Below are 25,395 nucleotides of genomic sequence, written 5' to 3' on the forward strand. Positions count from 1 at the left end.
TCAACCAGGTTTTAACAATGATTTTTTTTGTTTTTCTGCAATCTAATTTCTAGTAAATACAGGCTGGTTTACAAAAGCAGTAGGAAAATCAGTAGAATTTTTCAAAAGAACAATATGTTTATACATAAAAGAAGATGTGTATATACATACATACATATATATTATATATATATATATATAGCTCCATTAGAAACATACCTTTAGCACAGTCAGAAACTGTTCAAATGAAGATATAGTCTCTGCCTTCAGGAATTTGGAGAAGATTCCAGAAAGGGTCTAAGAATGTAGAAACCAAAGATGTTCTGGTCACTTACACCTACTTTTTAAAGGATCCTTAAAAAAAGGATCATAACCCTATGTTATGAAGGTCTTAGGGAAAAAATCAGGAGCATTTTTGGAACTCCACGTTTCATAATTCTGTTATTTCCCCAGTGTAGGGGTAAGGAAAGCAGATCTTGATTTGTTTGAGACTCACTGTAAACTTAGGATATATATTCCAAATATCTGAAAAGTATTTTATTCTAAAAAGAGGCTGAGGTACTATCCACAACCCTACTCCAATTAATCTCAGAAAATAATTTATTGGCTGTAAGAGTGACTGTTAAAAAGATTTATTTCAAGACTTTGGGATTTCCAGTCATTTCCCCAAAATAAAAATACTGAGACACAGCAAGTATGTTTCTTTTCCATACACTGAGGTCTACCCCAAGTTCTATGGAATCACTTTAAAGCAATTTTTAAAATTACTTATACAGCATATATTCTATCCAAAAGAAACAATCAATGTTTCACAGTATCCTCACAGAAATTACTTTATTACATGAATGAATTAAAAGGGAAATATTTTGCTTTGCTGCTCATTATTCAATTCTTATATTTGAAATAGTAGTGTAATTATTGAAAACATATTTTATGGCAAGATAAAGCTTTATTAGTTTGTCCTACGGAGCAGAATTGTCATATATGTAAATTTGATATTTGTTTGAAAATAACAAGCCACTATTTTATTTTAAAGTGTAATATAAAACAGTATTTGAAAGTGTAATATAATATTTGAAAATGTAGTACTGTTGAAACATTGTACCTCAAGATCCTTCCGTTATATGTGGTTTGCAGGTTACGTTAAATGAACATAGAATTGTTGCTTCTTATTTATCTGAGTGACTTCAAGTGGAAATACAAATCCTACTGAGTTAGAAGGCAGGACTGAAAAGCTCACTTTATTTTCATTGGTCAGTCCTATTCCTGAAGAAGGTGGAATAGGTGTAGCCACCTCGGTCATTTTGCATACTTAGGGGCTGATAGACTGCCCTGATTATTCAAGCATTCTATTTCATATATAATACGTAGGTGACCAGTTTTTTTAAAGGATAGGAACACTACAATACATTCAAAAAACTTCATAAAATATCATGGAACAAAACTTAATCTTTATTTAATGCCTGATGATTTTTAAGACAGTTCAAGCACTCTTATTACCATGGGGCCTTCAGTGTCAATATCCATGATGATTTTACTGGGAATGTATGGAAATGCCTGTTAATATAATTTTATAGGTGATGGAGACTATAGTAGCTCTCACTGAGAAAAACTGTTACTGGAGTAAAAATATTTTAATAAAATTATTGAATGCTTTTGTTAACAAATATAGTAATTTTTAATTCTTAGAACTGTCATTTGTGTTAATATTATTTCCTTTGTAGCAAGTATATATCACACCAAATGCAGTTTGTTTAGTAATTACAACTTCAACATTAGAATTTATATATTCTATTTCTAGTTTAAATTTTATGTGTATCTATACATAAACAATGTTAAAATACAATCAGATTATACCCTATGACAAGTGTAAGTTTCCATGCCCTCATTTCCTTTTGCCAATTAATATGAAGCTATCTTGTGTTATTTATTTTTTTTATGTCGTGACATAAAAGCAGAATTACGTTATGGCCCTCAATTTTGTTCTCATATTTCTGTCTACTCACTATGGGTCATATGCACATGAAATATAACCCATCTACTTAAATATTGTAAACATTTTATATTTCTCTACCTTTTCTCAGAAAAGTGAGGAAATTGAAGCATTGATCTTTGGGATGTTTGCAGCTCCTGTTGTCATTGCTAGGTGTCTAGTTTGATTAGAAATCTTTAACGTTGCTTTTGAACTCCAGGCCAGTATTTTAATCTGCCTGGTTGATGATAATGCCAACTGGTTGTCGCAAAGACATTTCAAACTCAGTCTGATTGAAAGTAAACTAATGATTCCTTTCTCCCATCCCTAACTGCCCCTTCCCCCACCAAAATAATCTAGTCATCTCTGGGTGTTAGCTACATAAATTGAGGATTATGAGTCATACATACTAAGAAAGTCCTTGATCTATCAATTTTGTTTGCACCCCTTTCAAGCCTATCAACCAACTTGAGTTCATTTTACCTCCTAAATTTCTCTAGACTCTATTCACTGATTTCTACCACCCTTGTACCAGTCATATCATCTTCTACCTGGACTCTTGCCCACTTTCATTCTTACATTGAAGCCAGAACAATCTTTTAAAATGTAAACCTGATTATGTTGTCACCAACCACCCCCTTAAATCCTGTTTGGTGGCTTTCTGGTCTGCTCAGACCGAGTTCAAATTCTTAATATGCTTCTCCCAGCCCTTTCTCATACTTTCTTTTCTCCTCACTGCTCTTCACCCCACTGGTCCTCATTGAGTTTCTACTCCATGGCAGTTAACTGTGCTGTTCCCTCTTCTTAGAAAAGCTTACATTTCACAAATAGTTATTGAGTGACTTTTATATATGCCATTCTAGGCATTCTAGGCACATAGAATGTCTAGGCACATAGTAGGTCTCAATAAATAATTATTAAGAAAATGAGAAAATGCCCAAAGACATCTAATATTATCTAAAGGAGATAATATTCAAGTGGACATTTTTATGAAAGATTTTCTGTGAATCTAATTCCCCTTGTAAGTAACAGTGCTGTTTTTAAACCTTATTGTTTGAACTCATTGTTGCCCTTACTGTGGCACATAATTTATTGTTGCATATGAATCAAGAATTTGTAGGGTGTGTGGGGTCATGTTGGATACCAGGTCTATGTTTAATTGTTTTTCCCCTTCCTTCATTTATTTGAGAAAGATTTAGTGAGCACCTGCCATGTAGCAGAGGCTACACTGGTCCCCAGGTGTACTGCAGTGGTGAAAACAGGCTCCATCCTGGTATTTGTGGAGTTTGTCATGGAGGTGACAGCCACCTGCTCTGTAGCTGGGGAGACTTTATTATATTCTGTCCTTTGTTCTCTTCTAAGTAATAATAAAATGTTTTACTGATAGCAAGAGGTCAAGAATGGAAAGAATCTTGACTTGTTTTGCTTACTGAAATATCTGAGAACATTTTCATTCTAATATTTCTAAGTTGTTTAGCTTAGAATTCTTATACACAAACACAAAATCCATAAACTTTGCCTCCCAGTGCACCTTCAGGGCGGCCTTCAGTGAGTTTTACTTGCTTCTTTGAAATGCATCTTCACGATGTAATTAATTTTTCTAGCTTCTTTTTTTTTTTTTTGTATACTGTATGGCGGGATCACATTTCATTCTTTTTCCATATGAGTATTCCGTTATTGCAGCACCATTTGCTGAATTTTTGTTTCTGTTTTTGTTTGCTTGTTTGTTTGGTAAGTATATGGGCCGGGAATCCAACCCGGGTCCTCCGGCATGGCAGGCAAGAATTCTACCACCCTTGCACCCCCTTTTTTTTTTTGCATGTGCAGGCACCAGGAATCAAACCCGGGTCTCCAGCATGGCAGGTGATAACTGCCTGCTGAGCCATCATGGGCCACCCTCTATTTCCTTTTGAAAGACGTTGAAGTACAACTGCTTTTACAATCAGCTTTCTCAATCTGACCTCACCTTTCATTTTATAGGCAGCACTATTACTTATAAATGATGCTTTAATTGTAAGTGCTATTGCCTCACTAATTAGAAGATTGTTGAAGGATTGGGAGGACGGATGTTCAAAGACCTAACGGTTTTCTTTGTTAGAAATAAGGTCTGTAATAAGTGACTTCCCGTTTACGAACATTTACACCACAAAAGTGTTTGCCAGCTTTTACAACCAATCAGATGCTATTTTGACATGCAAGGAAATGAGCCATGTAATTATTTTGCCAATATAAGCTCTTACCATTTTGTGATTTACACTGAGGGCAAGAGTTTACTAGCCAAGCCAATGAAATAAGCCACCATGCAGGTAAGGACAAGGTAAAGTGATGTATTTGCTGCTATTTTTTCCACGGGGAGTCTCTTTCTTGGTGCTGGTGTCTGAATGTTTCTTTCTCTTTTCTGTCTCATTCCTGCTCTTCCTTTGGAGAAGAAGGGGTACACACCGAGGAGCTGGACAGTGAACTAGGTAAACCCCCCCTGGCCTTCTGCTGCTGCATGACTTGCCCTGCATGACTTGTCTCCAGTGAATTGCTTGGTCCTCCGTTCCTTTAGTTTGTACTTCTCCAGCTTTGATTTTCATTTTAGCTTATCCATGAAAGGTCACTCTTAAAACCCATGTGTCTGACTGCAGGCATCGTGCAGAGTTGCAATAAATTGTGTCTACAAGGAAAAAGTCTGTATGAATTGGGTCTAGAATGAAAGTTAGCAATTTGGTGATAGATAGTCTTGTAAATTGAGGATTGGAGGATAACTGAAATGTTTGCTGTGCTGCCTGAACTTTCATCAAATCTGGCTGAGCCTCATTTCGTATTTGTTTGGTGTGAATGGCTATATAACATGGATGATACAGAAAAACAATGCAAAACAAACAAAAACCTCACTCGACTAAATTAAGGATTGTTGTAGGAGTAGCAGGATTAAAATAATTCCACTGATTAATGGAATAATTAATAAGCATTAATATTGTGTTAAGTCATGGGCCGCAAGTTAACCTGGTTGCTTTTGTGAATGGCATGGCATGAGCATGAGATGCTGTGTTTGTGTGCGCCATTTTCATAGAGTATACTATCAATGTAAATCAAATTTTGACTACTCTAGCTGCTGTAGATTACAAATAATTTACATTAGAAGATAATGCCAGTCTTTTATCTTTGCTGTTGGACTATATTGAATTATTTTTCCTGCTAAGTTAAATGTTTTATGTTCGGCTTAGAACAATTTTAAAATTAGTTTGTATTCCATCTGCTGCATCCACTGAAGGCTAGATGGGGAAGCACAAGGTCCACTGAACTGGAGATAAAAACCTTGCCTAACTGAAAACTGATCTGAGTATTTCTTTTTGAAGTAGAAGATTGTTTAGCATCAATATGAATATAACTGTCCTCAGATGATTGAATCTGCCCAGCATTTTTGAGATTGCCTTAAGAACTAAACTATATATTTAATACTGATTACTGCTTTCATTCAGCTTTATTTATTTTCTTTTATGTAGATGAAGTTAATTAATTATGGTTGACTAGAGTTATGATATAATAGAATTTAGTGCTGTTTTTCTCAATGCCTGGAGCGTATTCTCTTGTAATTGATGGCTCTACCAGCGTAATGAGTGGTGACTATTGATTGATCTATTTAAAGGTATTTAATAAGTTGTCCTCATGCTATTATGGTAGGAATGACTTGAGGAGAACCCTATGTAGCAGAACAATTTGAACTAATTTTATCAAAAAAAAGAATTTCTTAATCCAGTGATTTTAAAGTCATGAAAAAGGAACTGGGTTCCCCAGATGCATGCCTTAATCATTTGTTGAACCAATTTAAACCACTCATGCAACCAGAATAGTATGTGTGGGTGGCCCTGGGTGGCCACTGGGCAGACAGTGCAGATGTCAGCTGTGCTTGAGGGCACACAGCCTTTTTCATGCCTATGGAAATTCAACTGTGGAGCATTTAAGGAAAGAAGCTTCTTTTTTTCCCTACATAACTTATATTGTGGAAATTTTCCTATACTGTTAAAGGCTCTAAAAAATCAAGAGTTGAATACGACTTTATTATTTTATTTATTAAGTAAACTTTACATAGAGTTAAATGTGCAGATCTTAAGTGTACTATTTGATGAGTTTTGACAAATTCATACACCTGCGTAGCCCAAATCTCCGTGACTATATAGAGCTTTACCATCACTACACAGTTCCTTCGTGCCCCTTCTTTGTCAATCCCTTTCCTCAAACTGCCCACCAGAACGGTTTTCCACCTTGTAAATTCTGTCTGTCCTGGATTTCTATATAAATAAATCAATATATACTCTTTGTTTCTTACCTTTGTTCACTCAGTGTAACATCTTTGAGCTTTATCCATTTTGTTGAGTATAGCAGTTGTCATTCCCTGCAATTCCTATAAAGTATAAATGCACACAGTTTATTAATTCTCCTGTCGATGGGCATCTGGACTATTTCCAATTTGGGGCAAATAAATAAAACTGTTAGGAACATCCTTCTACAAGTCTTTTTTATGGACATATTAACCCCCCCCCCCCATATCTATATATACACACATATGTATATATTTATTTGAACTTTATTGTGGTAACTTGCAATTTGGCATTTTAACCATTTTTATGTGTACAATTCACTGGCATTAATTGTATTTACAAGATTGTGCTACCAGTACCACTGTCTATTACCAAAACTTTTCATCATTCCAAACAAAAATTCCATACCCATTAAGTAATGAACAATGAACTTTTATATCTGCATGGTTTCCTGGCTCTCAGCCATAGCTGTAATTGCAGTTTGGTGCAGTGGTGGAGCTGTCTCTGAGACAAATCAGTTTGCCTGGCTTCACATGCCACCGCCTCAACTTTCTACCTAGGTGACCTTGGCCAAGTTATTCAACTTCTTTTAACTTCCCTTTTCTTGTCTGTAAAGAAAGGCCAAAAGAGTAGATCACATAATCCTTATGAGGAGATTTAATGAGTGTGTGTCTTAAAATTTATCCCTGTGATGAGCACCTGCTGTTCCTATTACCAGTTTTATGATTTATTTATTCCTTTTTTTTTGGATTTTTCAGTGCCTCTTTTTTCCCCTTTATTATGGGATAAGGTAAGAATATGCTCTGCACTATAGAAATGGTTCGATTGTCCTTGTAAGTAGGGTAAAATATGACCCTTGATTTTTGCCTACACCTGTCTTCTGTAACGAGTGTCTCCCACAGACACACTCACCATTTTCTGTTGCGTTCACTCCGGATTATATTGGCAAGCTCTTGCCCATTTTCTTAACAAGCAGGTCCTAATTTCAAACAATAGCAACTGTCAGTTTTTTTTGTGAACAATGTGTTTCCAGATGTGACAATGAATCTCTGTCTATAATCTGCCTCTGAGAGGCGTGGGTGGTTGGCTTGGGTGTTGGACACAGATCATTTGATTATAGAGTTGTCATTTCTGAATTCTGTTGTTTGAGCTGGATCAGTAGCTCCATAATGCATTTTTGGTTTGCAGAATTCATCATGTTGTCTGCAGACATCTCCCCAGACTCAAAAAGCACTTTCAGGACCTTCTTTTGGAATTAGATGATGTTTATATAGTAAAATCAACTAGGAGACATAGTAAGAACCAAGCCAGACTTCCCAACAAACTAAGTATACAGTCTGGAAACTTAGCTCTGATTTTGAAAGTGCCTTTCAATCTGTGTGCTGACAGATCTTTTCGAAAATAATTTATAACATATGACTGCTCAGTATTTGCTTCTGTGGTGACACCATAATGCAGCTTACGATTTTCAGACAGGAATAGCAAGTGTGCGGGCCATACAAACCTTTTCTCTTCCCTTGGCTCTTTCTACAACAGTCACCATTTGTTGAGCACTTCCTATGTGCCAGATACTATGCTAAGTGTTTTACAGGCATCCTTCATTTCATCTCCAGGCAACCTTTGAAGTAAGACCAGGAGAAAAATATGGTTCAGAAATGTTAAGTAACTTGTCTGAGGGCACAGAGTTATGAAGTGGTAGGGTTATGGCTCAATCTCAGATCTGGGCAACCCCCAAAAGCATCTTAGCTGCCTCCTGTCTCATCAGTTTCATTTCCTGCCTAATAGTTTTTGGATATAGGGGGTGGCTCTTCGTTAAACTTCAGAGTATTTGTTTAAAAAAATTTTAACACAATACTTTCCTGGGCTTAAATATTTTCTGCTATTATCAGTTTTTTTAGAATCCAATGGCAAATTCTAGGACAAACATCTTCCTTTTTTAAATTGATGACCCATTTCTATTTTTAAGCTTTAGGAGACTAATTCCTGTTATTAAGATAATCACCACATTGGAAGTGAGAAATCCATCTTTTCAATTTAAAATGTTTTAGCTAGAAAAACGGAAGTGTACTAATCTCTTGCAGAAAATGTGTTTAAATTTACAAATTCAGAAATACCAGCTGACTGACCCCACTTCTCAATTCTAGAAAATTTTGAGGCAGAAACAGTTCAACAGCCAGGGGTAGCTTCTTTTCTCGTATCCTCATACTTCCATCGAAGCTCTTACTGTACACTGTTTGAAGTGTCTGCTTAGACAGTGCGCTTTTAGTTATCTTTATGTAGTCTGGTGCCTAACACAAACTCAGGCAAACAGTAGACAATAAATGTATGTCAAATTAATAATTGCATGAATTGAGTTATTAATATTTTCTCTGTATTACCTAAAGATAATCAGGTCAAATATTTAGGTTGCAGATTTTGACAAAAGGTTTGGTTCAATTAAACATGGTATGCTCCCCTCACAGTCACCCATGCTTCTGCCCCATACCAGAACAAATGTGTGACTCTGCACCAATTTGCACTTTTTAATCTTCTATTTTCCAACTCTTTGGAAATATTTTCCTGGTTCATTTTCATTTAAATGGTAATTTCCAGCTTTGTAAGGGGAAATCATTTGCCAGGCATCCCATTTGCATCGGTCCCCAAGACTCAGCATATAAAAATGCCAAGTTGTATCAACATCTGCAAATTGGACCTGTCTGCATTTTCTAGTAGCTTATGTCATCCAGAATTCAAAGACTTCTTTAAAACCTGCTAAGTGTTTTTTTTTTATTTAGAAGAAAAGGGGGAAACCTGTCTCTTTGTTTGCAAACAAGTAACATGTGGAGCAAAAACCATGAAATTAATGTCTCTTGACATACAGCCAAATCTGAACAGAACATACACTTTGAGTAATTAGTCTGTTATTTGTATACACACACATGCATCCATTTCAGTCTGGAACTGTCCGTGGCATATGTAAGTCCAGTGCCCTGATGAAATGGTCACTATTTGAATTAAAAAATATCTAGTACTTAAAAATAAATGATATTTTAAGTGGTATTAGTATTCTGGTCAAGTTGGTCTTAATAGCTACTTCAGGAATAATGATTCATTTTGGTGTATGGTGTTATATAAGCTTACCTTAACTGCATATGTACCTGGGTGGCTTTGAAACTTAGTTGAATAATTGCTGCTGTGCCTGAGAGGATTGCTTAATGACACAAAATACAACCTATTACTTTCTTTCACCAAGTAAAATAATCTGTTGCAATGGACTTTCCCATAATAGATTCTTGTTGTAACAGAACTTACTGTTAGCAAGTTATAAAGGTACAAAGTGAGATGTATTCTAATAGAGCACGGTTGAGTTTTTGGAAGTTGTCATCCTTACCACCACTTAAAAGACCAAAATCTTCCCGCTGCTTGAAGAGAAGGGCCTGTATTATCTCATTGATAAAGGAGTAGGAGGGCCCATCCAAATATAGATTGAGTGATAGATATGTGCAATTCAAAAACCTGTCTTCGTGTGGCCATTTCATTTTATTAGGAACAAGGAGCAAAGTAGATGCAAATTTAATTTTATTTCAGGGAGAGCAAAACAACACTACCATATTGAAAATGAAAGGAAACATTAATTTTCATCCATTTTTGCTTGCTTGGCAAGGTAGTCAAGAAATAAAAAAGAAACTAAATATTTAAATAAGAACGAGGCATTCAGGGGAAGTTTTTAATTATATTTCCACTAAAACCTAACATAATAGGTGATTTAGAATGAAGGCATCTGGGACTGCCTTTATTAAGCTTTATTTTCTTGTGTGCAATATTAGTTAATAAAGAATTGCTCTTCATGTAGAAAAATGTACTGATAAAATTAAAGTAATGCACACTTTTAGGAGTTAGGATGCAGGGGGTTTTTTTGGATTTTTTGGGGGGTTTTTTAAAAAATATTTTTATTGACAAACAACATACAAACACAAGCATTCTTAACATACAAACATTCCATGCATGGTATACAATCAGTGGCTCATAATATCATTACATAGTTGTGTATTCATCACCATGATAATTTCTTAGAACATTTGCATCACTCCAGAAAAAGAAATAAAAAGAAAAAAACTCATATATACCACATCCCTTACCCCTCCCTCGCTTTAGACCACCAGTATTTCCATCTACCCAATTTATTTTACCATTTGTTCCCCCTATTATTTATTTATTTTTAATCCATATTTTTTACTCATCTGTCAATATTGTAGATAAAAGGAACATCAGACACAAGGTTTTCACAATCACGCAGTCACATTGCGAAAGCTATATCGTTGTACAATCATCTTCAAGAAACATGGCTACTGGAACACAGCTCTACAGTTTCAGGCACTTCCCTCTGGCCTCTCTAATACACCTTAAACTAAAAAGGGGATATCTATAAAATGCGTAAGAATAACCTCCAGGATAACTTCTTGACTCTGTTTGAAATCTCTCAGTTATTGGCACTTTATTTTGTGTCATTTCTCTCTTCCCCTTTTCGGTCAAGAGGGTTTTCTCAATCCCTTGATGCTGAGTACCAGCTCATTCTAGGATTTCTGTCCCATGTTACCAGGGAGGTTTACACCCCTGGGAGTCATGTCCCACATAGAGAGGGGGAGGGCGATGCGTTTGCTTGTTGTGTTGCCTGACAGAGTGGAATGAGTTTTAAAAGGGAATTTTTAAAGTTACAAGTTTACAATTCTAAGGCTATGAAAATGTCCAAACTAAGGCATCCAGAGAAGAATACCTTGACTCAAGAAAGGCCAATGTCTGCCACAAGGGAAGGCATGTGGCTGATGTCTTCTAGTCCTTGTTCCTGGTTCTGTTGCTTCCAGCTTCTATTTCCAGTGGTTTCCTCTCTAAGCATCTGTGGGTCTTCACTTAGCTCCTCCCGGACACAACTCTGCATTCTGGCTTGCTTAGCATTTCATGGGAAGGCATGGGATATCTGCTGGGCTCTGCATCTCCAGACATCCGTGTCTAGGCATCTTTTCTCTCTGTTAGCACTCCAAGCATCTGCATCTCTGTTGGCTCTCAGGTACTGTGCTTTTTAAAAATGTCTCCCTTTTAAAAGGACTGTAGTAAACTAATCAAGACTCACCTTGAATGGGCAGTCATATCTCCATCTAATCAAAAAGGTCAAACCCACAATTGAGTAGGTGAGTCTCTACAGAGACAATCTAATCAAAGGATTCCACCCTGCAATATTAAATCAACAATTTAAAAACATGGCTTTTATGGGGTATACAACAGTTTCAAACCGGCAAACCCACTATCACTGGCCCAAGAACAGAATGGTCCAAGGAAGTTGAGAGGGTCACAGTCAAATTAGGTAGATGTTCCTGAAAAGTTATGACTCAGCGCACTCTTCATAAATAATCTCATTCTCATGCCCCATGACAATTCTTATTTAAGGGAGATTTTTGTTGGATCTGTTTGAAAAGGGAATAATCATTGTACTTTAAAACTGGGATGTTTCCAACGGGAGTTTGCCTGGCATGGTGCACACCTGTGTGTTTCACTTCCACCCTTCCTTACAGTTCACCTTCTCTGTGGTGGTTTGGTTAAGCATTGCTGTACCAACCATCTTGGTTAACTTTAAGGGTTTCTTATCAGAACTAGACAGTATCTATGGGTATGGCTTCTAGAGTCCTAAGGCAATGGTTGGGCCACAGAGAAGGAAAAAATCCAGTCTTGTATTATCAGACACAAGTGTCTTTCAGATGTGGGTGTGCACAGGTGACTGTGGAACCTGTTCCAGAAGAGGTCCATGAAAGCAGGAGTCCTCCTAGCCCGGGGATTTCCAAGCTTCGCTTGGGTGTGGCATACAACTTGAATGTGAGGTCCAGGGAGTTCTTTAGAGCCTTATTTTGACTCAGCCTTGCTAATTCCCAAGGCTTTTGCTCCCATCCAGCTCCCCAGTCTCTGTTCCCAGTACCACACTTGATCCACTGAACCTGCAGTGGGTAGGGCCTCTCTGCTCTGCCTGCAATTGACCAGGAGATGTCTTGGGTCTTTCTGAACTTGCTCATTGCCCTGCTGTGAACCAAGGGCTGTCTCTCTGCTCAGAACCTCTGACCAGATTGGATTCTTGTCATTCTGGAATCCCACTGTATCTTGAGAGCATTCCACATCCACTTTTGCTCAATGACTTTTCTCTTTAAAGTGCTGTAGATCAATGTGGAAGTCTGCCTTTTTATTTTTTTTTCTTATAACTTGGTTCAAGAAGGCTGATGACATTCACTGTTTCTCTCTCAGCTGGAAGGGCACGCGGTGAACATGGTGGCATCTGCTGGCTTTTTCGTGGCTCTACAAAAAGGGCTAGGATGCATGTTTTAATTGTATTTAAGGCTTTTTTAAGATTCTTTCTCTTTATGCCTAACTCACTTGTTGAAAATACACAGGCCCTTCAACAATATGTTGTTCTCGCTCTAAATGTCCTCTTACTTTTCAGAACTGCCTGCTGGTTGGGAAAAGATTGAGGATCCTGTCTATGGTGTCTACTATGTAGAGTAAGTATCTATTAACAAGCCATACTTCAGTTTATGCATATTTATGCCAAACAAAGCCTACCATTATTGTAAGGCAGGAAAGTAAATAAGAATATAATATTAACTTTTTAATGAAAATATGTGTATTTTAATGAATGAGAGAATATTCAGCAAATCTAAAAACAATGATGCTATAAAATTCATGAAGGAAAACAAACAAACAAACAAAATTCATGAAGACAAGATCCATGTCTGTTTTGTTTGCCAGGGCACAGCATATCCTGGCATATGGCAGATACTTAATAAGTATTAGTTGAATGAATGAATGAGAAAAGCAAGGATTCAATAGACCGAAGAAACAGGGGTGTTTATCTAGAGGAGGGCCTGTTTTTCCCAATTTTTGTGCTTTCCAATTCTGAACTTTTAAATAAGTGATTATTATTCAGTCAAACTGTCTAAAAGGGTTAGACGAATTTTAGTAGTTTCTGAAATGTTGCCAAGATTAAGAAGGGACTTGTGAACCAGCCTAAGCGACAAGACCTTTCTTACCCGCTTGTCTAAGGACCATAATTGTTGCTCCTATTTTCCATTTTTAAAACTCTCACAACCTCATTATCTCCTCATGGCTGTGTGCCTTGTTCCAGAATTGGGCGTGCCCTTCATTCTCTCATCAGAACTTTCTATTGATAGAATATATATAAGAAATAACAGAATATAAAAGAAATCTAACAGATAATACTTGAAAAATATGCGTTGTATCATCACCTCTGAGAAACAGCTAATAAAAGGTCCTTTGGAAGAAACAAATGCCATATAAATGTTCTGGAATCATAATCATACCATGCCACAATAATAAATTGGCATGCTCTCTCTCCCTCATGCGGCTGGCAAGGAAAAGTCATTTTTGTAATACCATGGTGATGTAAACGTGAAAATCCTGGTCCATAAAATGCTCAGCATCTTACTGTAAAAAACCATGAGTTCAATATAGCATGGGGGCTTGAACAACACTAACATTGCCTTCTCTTTACCTACCAAGAAGAATTGATGACTCCGGGCATCAGAGAGACAAGCTCGGTTGTTTCTTTGACCCTCGTAACATAAATTTCCACATATGTCCTATGCATCAACTTCCTCGAGGTGTACAGTGCAGTTTCTGCTCATTTGGAGTCTCATTTTGAGTTCTCCCTCAACTAGTGTGTGCACTGAGAGAGAAAAGGACCAGGTAACAAAGTGTTGATGTGTGAAGAACCAAGTGAGGGGAGAATGATTCTTAACATACAATTCTCCTTCCTAGGTCTTTTCACATCCACATGCCTATAAATGTTAGACTGTTTCTTAGAATTAAATTGCACAGAAGGAATTTGGAAATAATGAAGTAGGACTATGATAATCAGTTGCCTTACCTATTCTACAAGCCTGATTTAATCCATTCATGTAGCTTTAAAAATAAAGTTCAAAATAATTGCACAACCGATTTGTTGCCAAACTGCTAAGAAAGTGTAATTTTGATTTTAGAAAATAAGCATATGTGAATATGTGTAGATTTGTGTATGTGTATGTTTTACATAGTTTGTCTATATTTGTAGATTCCTATATACATGCATATACATGCACAGACACTAAATAAGACCTTGGTAAAAAATAAGTATATGTATGTATTCATATGGGTGTGTGTGTGTGTATGTACTTTTTTGCCATGACCTTAGTTTTGGGAACATCTGTCTGGGTTTTTGTCACTTTAAACACATTATATCTGCTTGGGTTAGCTTTATTTGGGGTCTTTTGCCTCAGGCCTATACTTTTAATCCTGCCTCTGTGTCTGTTGATAAGAATAGCTGACAGATTTCAGTGGAGTCCTTTTAGCTTAATTGTTTGGGTGAAAGCTTTTGCTTCTGTGAAACAGACTGTAGGAAAGTTATGCTATTCTGACATTGTTTGGTACAGCTTTAACCTCATTTTTTCCACAATTCCATAATCTGCCTCCTGTTGAATTAAAGCAGCTTCCACGGTCAATTGGTACTTTGGACCTTTGGGGAAAGTCAGTCTTAAAATCTGGGATTTGAAAGCATGAAGACCCAAGCTTGCGAGCCTGTTTTACCACTACTAGCTGTGTTATGGTAGGCAAGTTATACACCTTACTGCTCAAAAATGTGCTTTCCTTACCCATGAAATATGAATAAAAATAGAACCTATATCATGGCATTAATTGAAGATTTTAAGATTTGCACAAATAACACAGTACCTGGGATAGAGAAGCAGTGAGTATAAAGTAATTATTAAATTTTATTTCCTCTCCCTAGCAGGGGGTTTTGGCACAAGACTAACCATCTCAGAACATTCATTTTGTTTAATTCTAATCAAGGGACTTGGCTTGCTGGCATTTTGCTCATGGGATGAAATGTTTCCTAACTGAATTCAGTTTGCCTTTCTCCTCAGCCACATCAACAGGAAGACACAATATGAGAACCCAGTTCTGGAAGCCAAACGGAAGAAGCAGATCGAGCAGCAGCAGCAGCAGCCGCCGCCCCCCCAGCAGCCGCCGCCAGAAGGTTGGCTTCCCCTGCGTGGCTTTCTCTGGAGATGTGGGCCGAGGAGCGCCAGGCAGAGCCTGGGCGCTGACACCCCCGTGTGGCCAGAGCCTGCCTCGGTGATCAAGTGGATTTCCTGAAGTGCCCAAGTCTGGGAGGCCAGTTGGCGTCCTGCCGGGAGCAATACGCAGCTTCAGCTAGGGCCATCCGGGAAACCCAGAGTGCCTCACGCCGAGGGGGTGGGGGCGGCAGCACATCTCCACTTTCATTCAAAGGAGCTTTGGTCCCTGTCGTTAGAGTGGAGAACTTTCTGAAGGTGAAAGAATCTTTTTGCCCCAGCAGCATTTACCCAGCACACAGTATCTAATTCCAAACCACCTTTTGTACTTTTATTTTAAGCAGAATTATTGGGCATGAACATTTTTTAATTTAGAAATATTAGGTGCTTTCAAGTGCTTTTTAAAAATTAGAAGTTAATTCATTCTTCACTAAAAAAAAAAAAAAAAAAATTCAGTGGTGTAAAATGTTAAATTCTCCCCTGCTCAAGACAATCCTATTCTCAGTGATAGACTGAGTACGGCATTTTCTATGGTTATTCAAATATGACTATTTCAACAAAAATTAGGTCATATAATATAAATATATAGATAATATTCTCTCTATATAAGGATTCTATATATATCATACTAATATATATTAGTTTTGAGACCTTTTTAACTTAAATTTATTTCATGTACATTTTCAATGTTGGTTAATATAGATTTACCTTATAACTTCTAATAACTACATGATATATTTTATGAATGTCTTAGTTTATTTAGACATCCTTTTATTAATAGATGCTTAGATTCTTCCCAGTTTTTCATTGTCAGCTTTTAGAATATAGGCTTAGTACCAAAATAAACAGGTTTAATATGTGAATATCAAATAAAACACTACTCCTTATTAAACTATTGGATTATTAAATAAAGACCTCAGACCAGGATTGTTAAACTCTTTTTTTTTTTCTGTAAAGGGCCAGATTGTGAATATTTTATGCTTTTCAGACTATGGGGTCTCTGTCACAACTATTTAACTTAACATTGTAGCATGAAAGCAGCCAGAAAAATATGTAAAATGAATGTTATGACCATGTTGCAATAAAACTTGTTGTGGAGACTGAAATTGGAATTTCATTTAATTTCCATGAGCCACAAAATTTTATTCTTTTTATTTTTTTTCAACCATAAAAAATGTAAAGCACATTCTTGGCCCACAGACTATATAAAAACAGACAGCAGGATAGATTTGGTCCATGGGCCATGCATAGTTCACCAACCACCACCATAGACCATTCTAAAATATTTGTGCATGCAGGTCTGTGTGTATTTGCCCAATCGTTCAAAAAGTTTTCCTCTCTACTTAAATTTGTTTTATACTTCAAAAAATATTTTCTATTTTTCCTGAACTGATGAAACTTGGTTACATCAGAAAGTGCAGTTTGGGGAGTGGGAGTGTACAATTCAACATAGTTAGCTGAGATGGAAAGTGACTCAAGTAAATCTCAGGGGTTACTCTGTGATTTACTTCTGGGTCTCCAAGATGAATAAGGCTACAGTAGGACCCAGGGGTATCGATAATCATCCCACATGAATTTCACTTGAAAAGATAGAAGACAGCACCTTTGAAAAACTACTGAATTCCTCCTTTACTACCTAAATCCAAGAGACACCAGCAACCCAGTCCAACTCCCAGTTGGATCAGAGACATTTCTCCCCTATTGGGCTGGCCTTAGTTGACTTTACACCTTTCCTGATATTTCTTACTAGGTCTCATATTGGACTCTCCAGCCAGAAGAACTATAATTTTTTGTTGTTGTTTTTTCCATCGTATTTCATTTCCCAAAGCTCTTGGACCAGAAAGAGGAGTGAGATCCTGATATCCTTAACATAGGATGCGATCATATTCTAATTTCCTTTTTAATCTAACGTAGTTGCCTCTAATTTTATTGGTTTGGGTAGTTTTCTTATTAAGAAATAGGTAGTCCTGAGTAAGTTGACCAGCCATTTGAAGGGAAACATTAAAGTGTGTCTTCTCTTTCTTATAGATTGGACAGAAGACCATTCATCCCTTGTGCCTCCTGTTATTCCAAACCACCCCCCAAGCAACACGGAGCCTGCCAGAGAAGCTCCACTTCAGGGTAAAGTGTTTTCATAATTGCGTCATGGTTTTAGCTCAAAAATCTAAACTTTTTAAAGGTACTTTAAAAAGTGGAGTCTTATAACTCACAAGTCACTCCTTTGATAGTGAAAACCATAAGTAATTTTTTAAAAAGTTCCAAAAATATTGTTAATCAGACTTGTCCAAAAAAGAAAAGAAGCTTTCCTAAATACATTTCCTCAACTTTCTAAAACTTTCTAAAAATAAGAACTACTTACTGGAAATTGCTTAAACCTATGTTTCTCGACCATGGCCCTGCTGACATTTTGAGTGGAATAATTCTTTGTTGTGGGAGGCGGTTTAGCAGCTTCCCTGGCCTCTGCCCACCCCTTCCCACCTCCAGCTGTGACAACCAAAAATGTCTCCAAACATTGTCAAATGTCCCCTTGGGGGCAAAATCATCCCTGGGTGAGAAACACTGATTTGGAGACAGCAAATATTGAATAATACATTAAAAAGATCAACATAAATTACTCAGCATTAAGTATTTCAAGATTGCTTCTGACTGAGATGTTCCTGTGAATGTGAATTATTTGATATCATTATATTTTAAGTTCTCATCCTCTGTTTTTGCCAGTTTTGGCATTTATGCATACTTTAAGATGTCTCAGCAGGTCTCACTTATTTACATTCACAATTGGTGAGAGTCCTCTAGAGACACTGTTTTTTGAAAATGGAAGCTCCAGAATCTTGCTTCTTTCAGGCCTTATTACTCTTAGAGTAGTTTTGTTTTTAAATAAGAGGAGTAGAACTAGCATTGTATTTGTTAAAAGTTGGGGAATGTTTGACACAGGAACATTGAAAAGACTGTAAAATTTGTCTCCTTTCTCTCTACGTTTTAAGACATAATTTAAGACAATTTTTCTTAGATAAAAAGAGGTAAATAGAATAATTCTTCTATGTTTTTGCTTCCTCCAGTACAACTTTCATAATAAACTGTTTCCCTGCTAGCTGTTATTGTCAAGAGATTATTAGTGATACTGATTTATGTAAAATAATTTCTTCTGGCTTGGACACAGCTTTTATGGTGAAAATAGTTGAATAAAGAGGGAAAATACTAATTAATACTAACATGATTGTGGCCTCCTCAAGACTGCTTAGATATAAAATTCCCTCTGCAGCCTCCTCTCACCTTACTCTCCCCTCACTCACCGTAAGTTGGTTATACCAGCCTTCTTGGTTCCGTGAACCAGCAAATCTGTGGGTCACATCAGAGCATTTGCATATGCTGTTCCCTCTGTCTTTTCCCTCATTTCTTATTTGCTAACTCCTACTCCTCTTCAGTCGCAGTTTAAATATCAGAGTGATTTTGCCTTATACCCTAGTCTTTCCTAGATTACTCTATCATTCACTCCTAAAATCCTATACTTCTCATCTATAGAAATTTAACTGTGTATAATTAGTGGTTTTTTACACATCCATTTATTTAACTATAGTTTCCTCATCAGACTTTATATCCCTTAGAGGCAGGAAACTATGTAATTTTCACTGTGGGACGCCCTAAACCAGGCATAATCCCTTGATATTTAGTTGCTGCTGAAATTATTGTTGAGTAGAATGATATATATACTTGCATGTATGCATGCAAACATGATAGCCAGCCAGGCTTCCTTAAAGAATTTCCGTAGAGAATAAAGCTTTAAAGGATCATGCTCCAGATGCCAAATGCTTAGTGCGCAGAAACTTCGTCTCCAATAATTTCTTTTCCTTCTCCCAGGCCTTGTTTTTGTTTGTTTTGTTTGTTTGTTTGTTTGTCTCTTTTGAAACTAATGGTGGTGTAGGAAAATTCAGACTTACTGAACTCTCCCTGACTCTTCTCACTTATTCTCACAGTCCTTTTATTGGATAGTTTCCATGTTGATTCTCTTCATTCAAACATTATCTTTGGAATGTAATTTGTATCCAGGAAACCAGTTGAAGTCCACACCCTTTGACTCTAGTTTCTCTTGTTAACATCACCTTGGACTTCAGCCTCATTGGTTACAACTCACAGTTATCTGCCTACAGGGTGCATGTTTTGATCTAGATCCTTGATAGTACTGTCAAGAAAAAGAACTGTAGAGCTAATTTGATTCTGCAGAGTTCATAGCTTAACTGACCTCTCCCCTGATCAAGAGCATACCTATCATCCCAGTAAGTGATGGTCCTCAAAGAGATAGGCTTGTATGAAAACTCTCCAGGTTCAAGCTGGGAGATTTTTGCAGCCACCACTTCATTGCATCTATTCCACCACCATCATCAAAACAATAATAATAATAATTTATTGAGCTATTATTATGCTCTAGGCAGCTCCCTAAGCACTTAATTGTCATGGTTATTCCTCACAACTGTCACGTGAGGTAGTTATCATCATTACCTCTGTTTTACACACAAGGTTTAGTGATATTCAGTGACTTGTTCAAGGCCACAGTCAGTAAGTAATAGAACACAGATTTGAATTCCGGTTGTCCTTAGTAATAGTTTTTTCTGGCTCAGACCATTTAAGCTTTTTCATTTTGTATTTTTTTTGTCTTTTCTGTTTTTTTACTTTCTTTTCCTCCTTTTCTTTCTTCCTTTCCTCTTTCTCTCTCTCTCTTTTACTCTCCTTCCCTCTCTCTCTTCCTCTCTCCCTTCCTTTCCTTCCTTCCTTTCAGGCATTACATTAAGCTATACAGGATTAGAGGACCTCTTTCTTATTCTGAGCTCCCTATGTTTGAATCGTTCAAATGAGCTATACAGATAGGTTGAGTTAGATTATGTGCTATAGAAAATTTCAGTTCCAGACCAAATAAACCTTTCTTCCTTTGGTCTCAAAGAGTATGTGTGATCCTAAAACATGGACATTGTCTTCTTTACTCCTGTGTTCTGAATTACTTGAGCCCCAACTTGATCTGCTTTGTTCTTATCACTAAATGTGATAAGGTTATATATGTATATATATATAAAATAACCTCGAAATCCAGAAATAATAATTACTACTCCGGACTAAATGTGTCTGCTATAAAAGCTTACAATCTAGGCCCTGGTTTTCTTGTAAGCATTTTCTAAATGAAATTCTGCTCTTTGGTCTCACTAGCTACACTTCAAGGGCTTGATAGCCGTGTGCAAGTAGAGGCTGCCATATTGGACAGCACACAGAGCATTTCAAAACCATCATCACAGTAAGTGCTGTTGGACAGCACTGGCTTAGGGTATTCAGATACTAGTGCCAGGGATGGTCCTAGCCTTGTTGGGGAAACAAGCATCTGCAGGTTAAGTATAGATATTTTTTGGCCAAGACCCAGAAAATCCTGATTCAGTGAGACTAGGGTGTAAGACCTCAAAATGAGTACACTTTAAAAAGGTACTCAGGTGATTTTCATAATCAGCCAGTTATTAGTAACTATAGATTGAAATACTGGTGGTTAATGAGAGGGAGGGGTAAAAGGTACGGGATGTATGAGTGTTTTCTTTTTTCCTTATTTCTTTTTCTGGAGTGTTGCAAATGTTCTAAAAATGGTCATGGTGATGAATACACAGCTATGTGATGATGTTGTGAGCCATCAATTTTACGCCATGTATGGACTATATGTGTGTGAAGATTTGTCAATAAAAATATTTAAAAATGAAAAACTGGTGACTAGTCAACAGAGGTTAGGATCTCTTTTAAAACTCCCACATACCGCTGAGTTGCAGCAGAGAACTCCACACTCTGCTTGGGGTGTGTCAAGCATTTCTTTCCAAAAACTGTATTAACTAATGACTTACCCATACATGAAAAGTAATAAAATGTGCATAAATGTGAAACTCTCTGCTCTCCCCTCCTTAGTTATGCACTGGAAAAAGAAATCACTCATATCGTTTCAGAGTTCTACTCATGACTGTATTTCTTTTTTCACATGGGCAGGCCCAGGTCTCCGTCATGGCAGGCGAGAACTCCGTCACTGAGCTACCATCACACTGCCCTTATGTCTCTATTAAGTGGTAAACACTCTAAGCACAAAATATGCGAATGGTTTTTAAAAAATCATTCCGATAAATTCCAGGCACATTTTCTCATTTTCTAATTTTGCCTCTAATAAGGGTAAATAGCTTAAACAAGCAATCATTTATTTTCAGACTTCTTAAAGACATATCAAATGTCATTTCTTTGTGCATTAATTCATTTAATAATGAAACAAAAAATTTTCAGAACACATAAAATGTACTTGGCGATATTCTAAAAATAAAACTCCCTGGCCTCATGGACCTTACATTCCTGCCGTGCGTATATTGGTGGGAGCAGGCAGACTACAAACCAAAACAAACCAAGAAGTTAGATTCATATAGTGTGTTCTATAATGATAAATGCTAAGAAGAAAAATAAAGCAGGAAATGGGTACTGGAGGAGGTATTGCAGTTTTTAATAAGGTTGTCAGAGAAGGACTCGCTGAGAAAAGGTAATCAGGGAAGGTCTCACTGGGTTGGTGACAGGCAGTCATGTCTGTGTGTAACTGAAATGTACTTCCCTTCAAACTCCTTGAGCTACCTCGCTACCTCTGCCTCAAGAATGTAACCCACTCATGTCTTCCCTTCCCAAAGTGAAATTCGGGAGTTATCACTCTCATTTTCCCTCTGATAATTGCCTTGGCAACTACCTCCCCATAAGCCCCCCCCCTGCAGCTGACATCACCTTCCTGGAACCTTGGCAGGTGACCCGCCTCAGTGATGCTGACGGGCCTGGTCTGTCCTCAGCCACGCTCACAGGGCTCTCATCTGTCAGGTCCCAGCCAGCCTCACAACTGCACTAGAGAGGTTAGTGAGCAACACTGTGCTACAGGCAATTTAAAAGAGCCTTTTTTAAAGCCAGAAACTTTTAAAATATGCAATTAAAACTTGTATGTATGCCCAGAGACCTTTTAAGGCCTTTTAGATAGAGCTAACTAAAAATAACTCTCCTGCCTGGGTGCCAGCCTCTCAGTGCAGGGCTGTGTGGGGACTTTTTCTCCCTTTTTATTTTTTCTTTTCTTGATACCATTTTCAGCAGGAAAGAAACTGGGCAAATGTGGAAGCTGTGGAAGGGGCAGGAGATAGGAAGTGAAATTAGGAGGATGAAAGCTAGAGTATGAGCATGGAATTATGTCTGCTATTTGAGATAACCAGAGGAATTCCATTGCATTTCTTAATTACAGAGACATTTCCAACTAATAAAAACTTTTTGGTTTGTGTCCAAATAGTTATTCATTAATATGCCCAGAAAGTGAAACAGACCTCAGGTAGATGGTTTGAAAGTTATTTAGCAATCTATCTATTCATTTATTTTGAATAATAACAGCTGATTTTGAAACTGACTCTTGTTATAACTATTTAGTTTATTTAGCTGTTTGTTTTTTAAAAATATCCTGAGCCACAAGACCTAACCTTTTTTTATTATTATTGTACCGAACTTTTGTTATTCTTTTACTCTCCAGCATCCATTCCCTGCCCTACTTTTTTTGTGAAAACCATCCCCTGACTTTTCTTGGGGTACTACTCCTGCCCCACTCTTAACTCATGTTCGTCCCAAGCTTTTTTTAAACAGTAAGTTTTAACAATGGACATAGCCGAATTATTTTATAAACTGTTAAAAGAAGCAAATTCATAGTAAAATCAATTGAATCCAGATTCAATTTAATTGTAAAGTTATGTTTCTTTTAATTTTGAAAAGTAGTGATTCTACATTTTTTGTCAGATTATTATATGTGACCATATGTTTCCTGGTTTTATCTCTGCATCGTCAGAATGAATTTTCTGTTTGATTAAAAAGTAGTTTTGCTCCAAATAGTTTCACAAGTGGTATTCCAGCCTAGGCAGCACATTAGGCTTGTGAAATATAAATCAAAACAAAACCAAAGACCTGCTCCATTTCCTGGGAAGAATCCCATGGCAGTTCAATCGCTGTCAAGCTACATGAACAGAAACCAAGGAGGTTTGTCAGGCAATTGCTACCTCTGTCATTCTTGTTTAGAGTCTTTTCTTGGCCCTTCAAGCTGACATGCAGCATGTGCGGTGTCCCCTCCTTCACTGAAGGGGCCTAGGAACACCCTTCTTACTGAAAGCAAGAGAAGAGTTTCTTAAGACACCGGTGTACAAATGCCCCAGCACATGAGCTTGGAGAGTTATCTCTATTATGTACCATTTCTTTTTTTAATTCACTTTTTCACTCATGATGTCATTCCCTGTGGATTCTTTTTGTTTGTTTTAATCCAGGCAAACCCTTTTTTACACGAAACCCTTCTGAGTTGAAAGGCAAATTCATTCACACAAAACTACGGAAAAGCAGTCGTGGCTTTGGCTTCACAGTCGTTGGAGGGGACGAGCCTGATGAGTTTCTCCAGATCAAGAGCTTGGTCCTAGATGGGCCTGCTGCATTGGATGGCAAGATGGAAACAGGTAGATTGACCACCTGGGCCCAGGCTTGTCCTGGATGATGAGATTTATGCCCAGCACCCAAACAAAACCAAACAGCCTCATGGTTTCATAGATTTATAAATACTCATTAAAAACTTTGAGAATGAGCCAGATTCCTCCATTACATAACTTTATCTCCTGCTATAGATTAAAACCTCTGAAGTTATTTTAACTTTGGGAGACCAATTGGGTGATATTGAGTATAGTAAAGTAGCAATTTACTAAAAATACAGATAGATTTTTTAAAGTGAATTCTAAACTTGGATTTCTTCAGTAAGAGTTTTTTTAGAAAAAATCCCAGTTTTCTCTCAATGATTATATATCTCATTATCAGAGAAAACACTAAATGCTAAAAGAATGCCTTATTAGCAGTTAAGTAATAGAGTAGCTTCTGAGTGCTACAGTACCACCTCCAAATGTAGTTTCCATTCAGATTCAGATGGGAAGAACATAATATCATATACTGATGTAAGTTTTCCGAGTGCAGTTTTTGACAACACACTCTTACCTTTTGCAGGGGATGTAATCGTCAGTGTAAATGACACCTGTGTTTTGGGACACACACATGCTCAAGTTGTGAAAATCTTCCAGTCCATTCCCATTGGTGCCAGCGTGGACCTTGAACTCTGCCGAGGTTATCCATTGCCTTTTGACCCAGATGATCCCAATACAAGTTTGGTGACCTCAGTGGCCATTTTGGATAAAGAACCAATCATCGTAAATGGGCAAGAGACTTACGATTCGCCAGCCAGCCACAGTAGTAAAACAGGCAAAGTCAATGGCATGAAAGATGCCAGGCCCAGCAGCCCTGCTGATGTGGCTTCAAACGGTTCCCATGGTTACCCTAATGATACTGTCTCATTGGCTTCCTCCATAGCCACTCAGCCAGAGCTCATAACTGTTCATATAGTCAAAGGGCCAATGGGCTTTGGCTTTACTATCGCAGACAGTCCTGGTGGTGGCGGCCAAAGAGTGAAACAGATTGTTGACAGTCCAAGGTGCCGAGGCCTGAAAGAAGGGGATCTTATAGTGGAAATTAATAAGAAGAATGTGCAAGCCCTAACTCACAACCAAGTAGTGGATATGCTGATTGAATGTCCGAAGGGAAATGAGGTCACACTATTGGTACAGCGAGGAGGTAAGTAGGTTTGTTTTATTATTATTTTTTTTAAATCCAAAACCCGTTCCTTAGTATCCTGGTCTTCAGATTGCAATTCAGGGCTTTTCTTATGTCTACTCCTTTGGTACTGTTTTATTTAAAAATTTGGAAACACATTCAGGGGCCTTCTGATTTCTCCAAATGTTAACCTTTTTAGAATAAGGAAGGCAGTTTACACATTATGTTGCACATATGCAACCAGAGTGTTATTTCAGAATTTAAGCAAATTGTGCCTTGTAAGAACTTTAACGGTTTTAAAACCTTTAACTTCTAAGTCTTCTGAACCTGGCCCACACAGCCTATATAACATGGCTCCAGACACTTCTGCCACTTCATTTCACAACTCTCTTCCCCTCCTTATTGT

General features: G+C 37.4%; 1 protein-coding gene and 1 long non-coding RNA gene across 8 annotated transcripts in view; one reads left to right on the top strand and one right to left on the bottom strand.

Moving 5' to 3' along the window:
* Window positions 1-25,395, top strand: part of MAGI1 (membrane associated guanylate kinase, WW and PDZ domain containing 1) — a 708,398-nt gene that overhangs the window by 607,747 nt on the left and 75,256 nt on the right. For 5 of the 7 annotated variants that reach the window (XM_077128768.1, XM_077128769.1, XM_077128772.1 and 2 more), the window contains exons 7-12: window positions 4,381-4,416; window positions 12,719-12,776; window positions 15,195-15,307; window positions 17,373-17,465; window positions 23,672-23,854; window positions 24,390-25,010. In XM_077128768.1, coding sequence (XP_076984883.1) covers window positions 4,381-4,416; window positions 12,719-12,776; window positions 15,195-15,307; window positions 17,373-17,465; window positions 23,672-23,854; window positions 24,390-25,010 — 1,104 coding nt within the window. The remainder of the gene's footprint in view (window positions 1-4,380; window positions 4,417-12,718; window positions 12,777-15,194; window positions 15,308-17,372; window positions 17,466-23,671; window positions 23,855-24,389; window positions 25,011-25,395) is intronic. The other 2 variants (XM_077128770.1, XM_077128774.1) reach the window with 1 other exon arrangement.
* Window positions 198-24,705, bottom strand: LOC143656959 (uncharacterized). The gene is made up of 3 exons (XR_013162652.1): window positions 24,381-24,705; window positions 6,267-6,341; window positions 198-276 (listed from the first exon to the last, which is right to left on the bottom strand). It is a non-coding gene; the product is annotated as an uncharacterized LOC143656959 (long non-coding RNA).

Source organism: Tamandua tetradactyla, chromosome 15, assembly GCF_023851605.1.
Source record: "Tamandua tetradactyla isolate mTamTet1 chromosome 15, mTamTet1.pri, whole genome shotgun sequence".
NCBI lineage: Eukaryota > Metazoa > Chordata > Mammalia > Pilosa > Myrmecophagidae > Tamandua > Tamandua tetradactyla.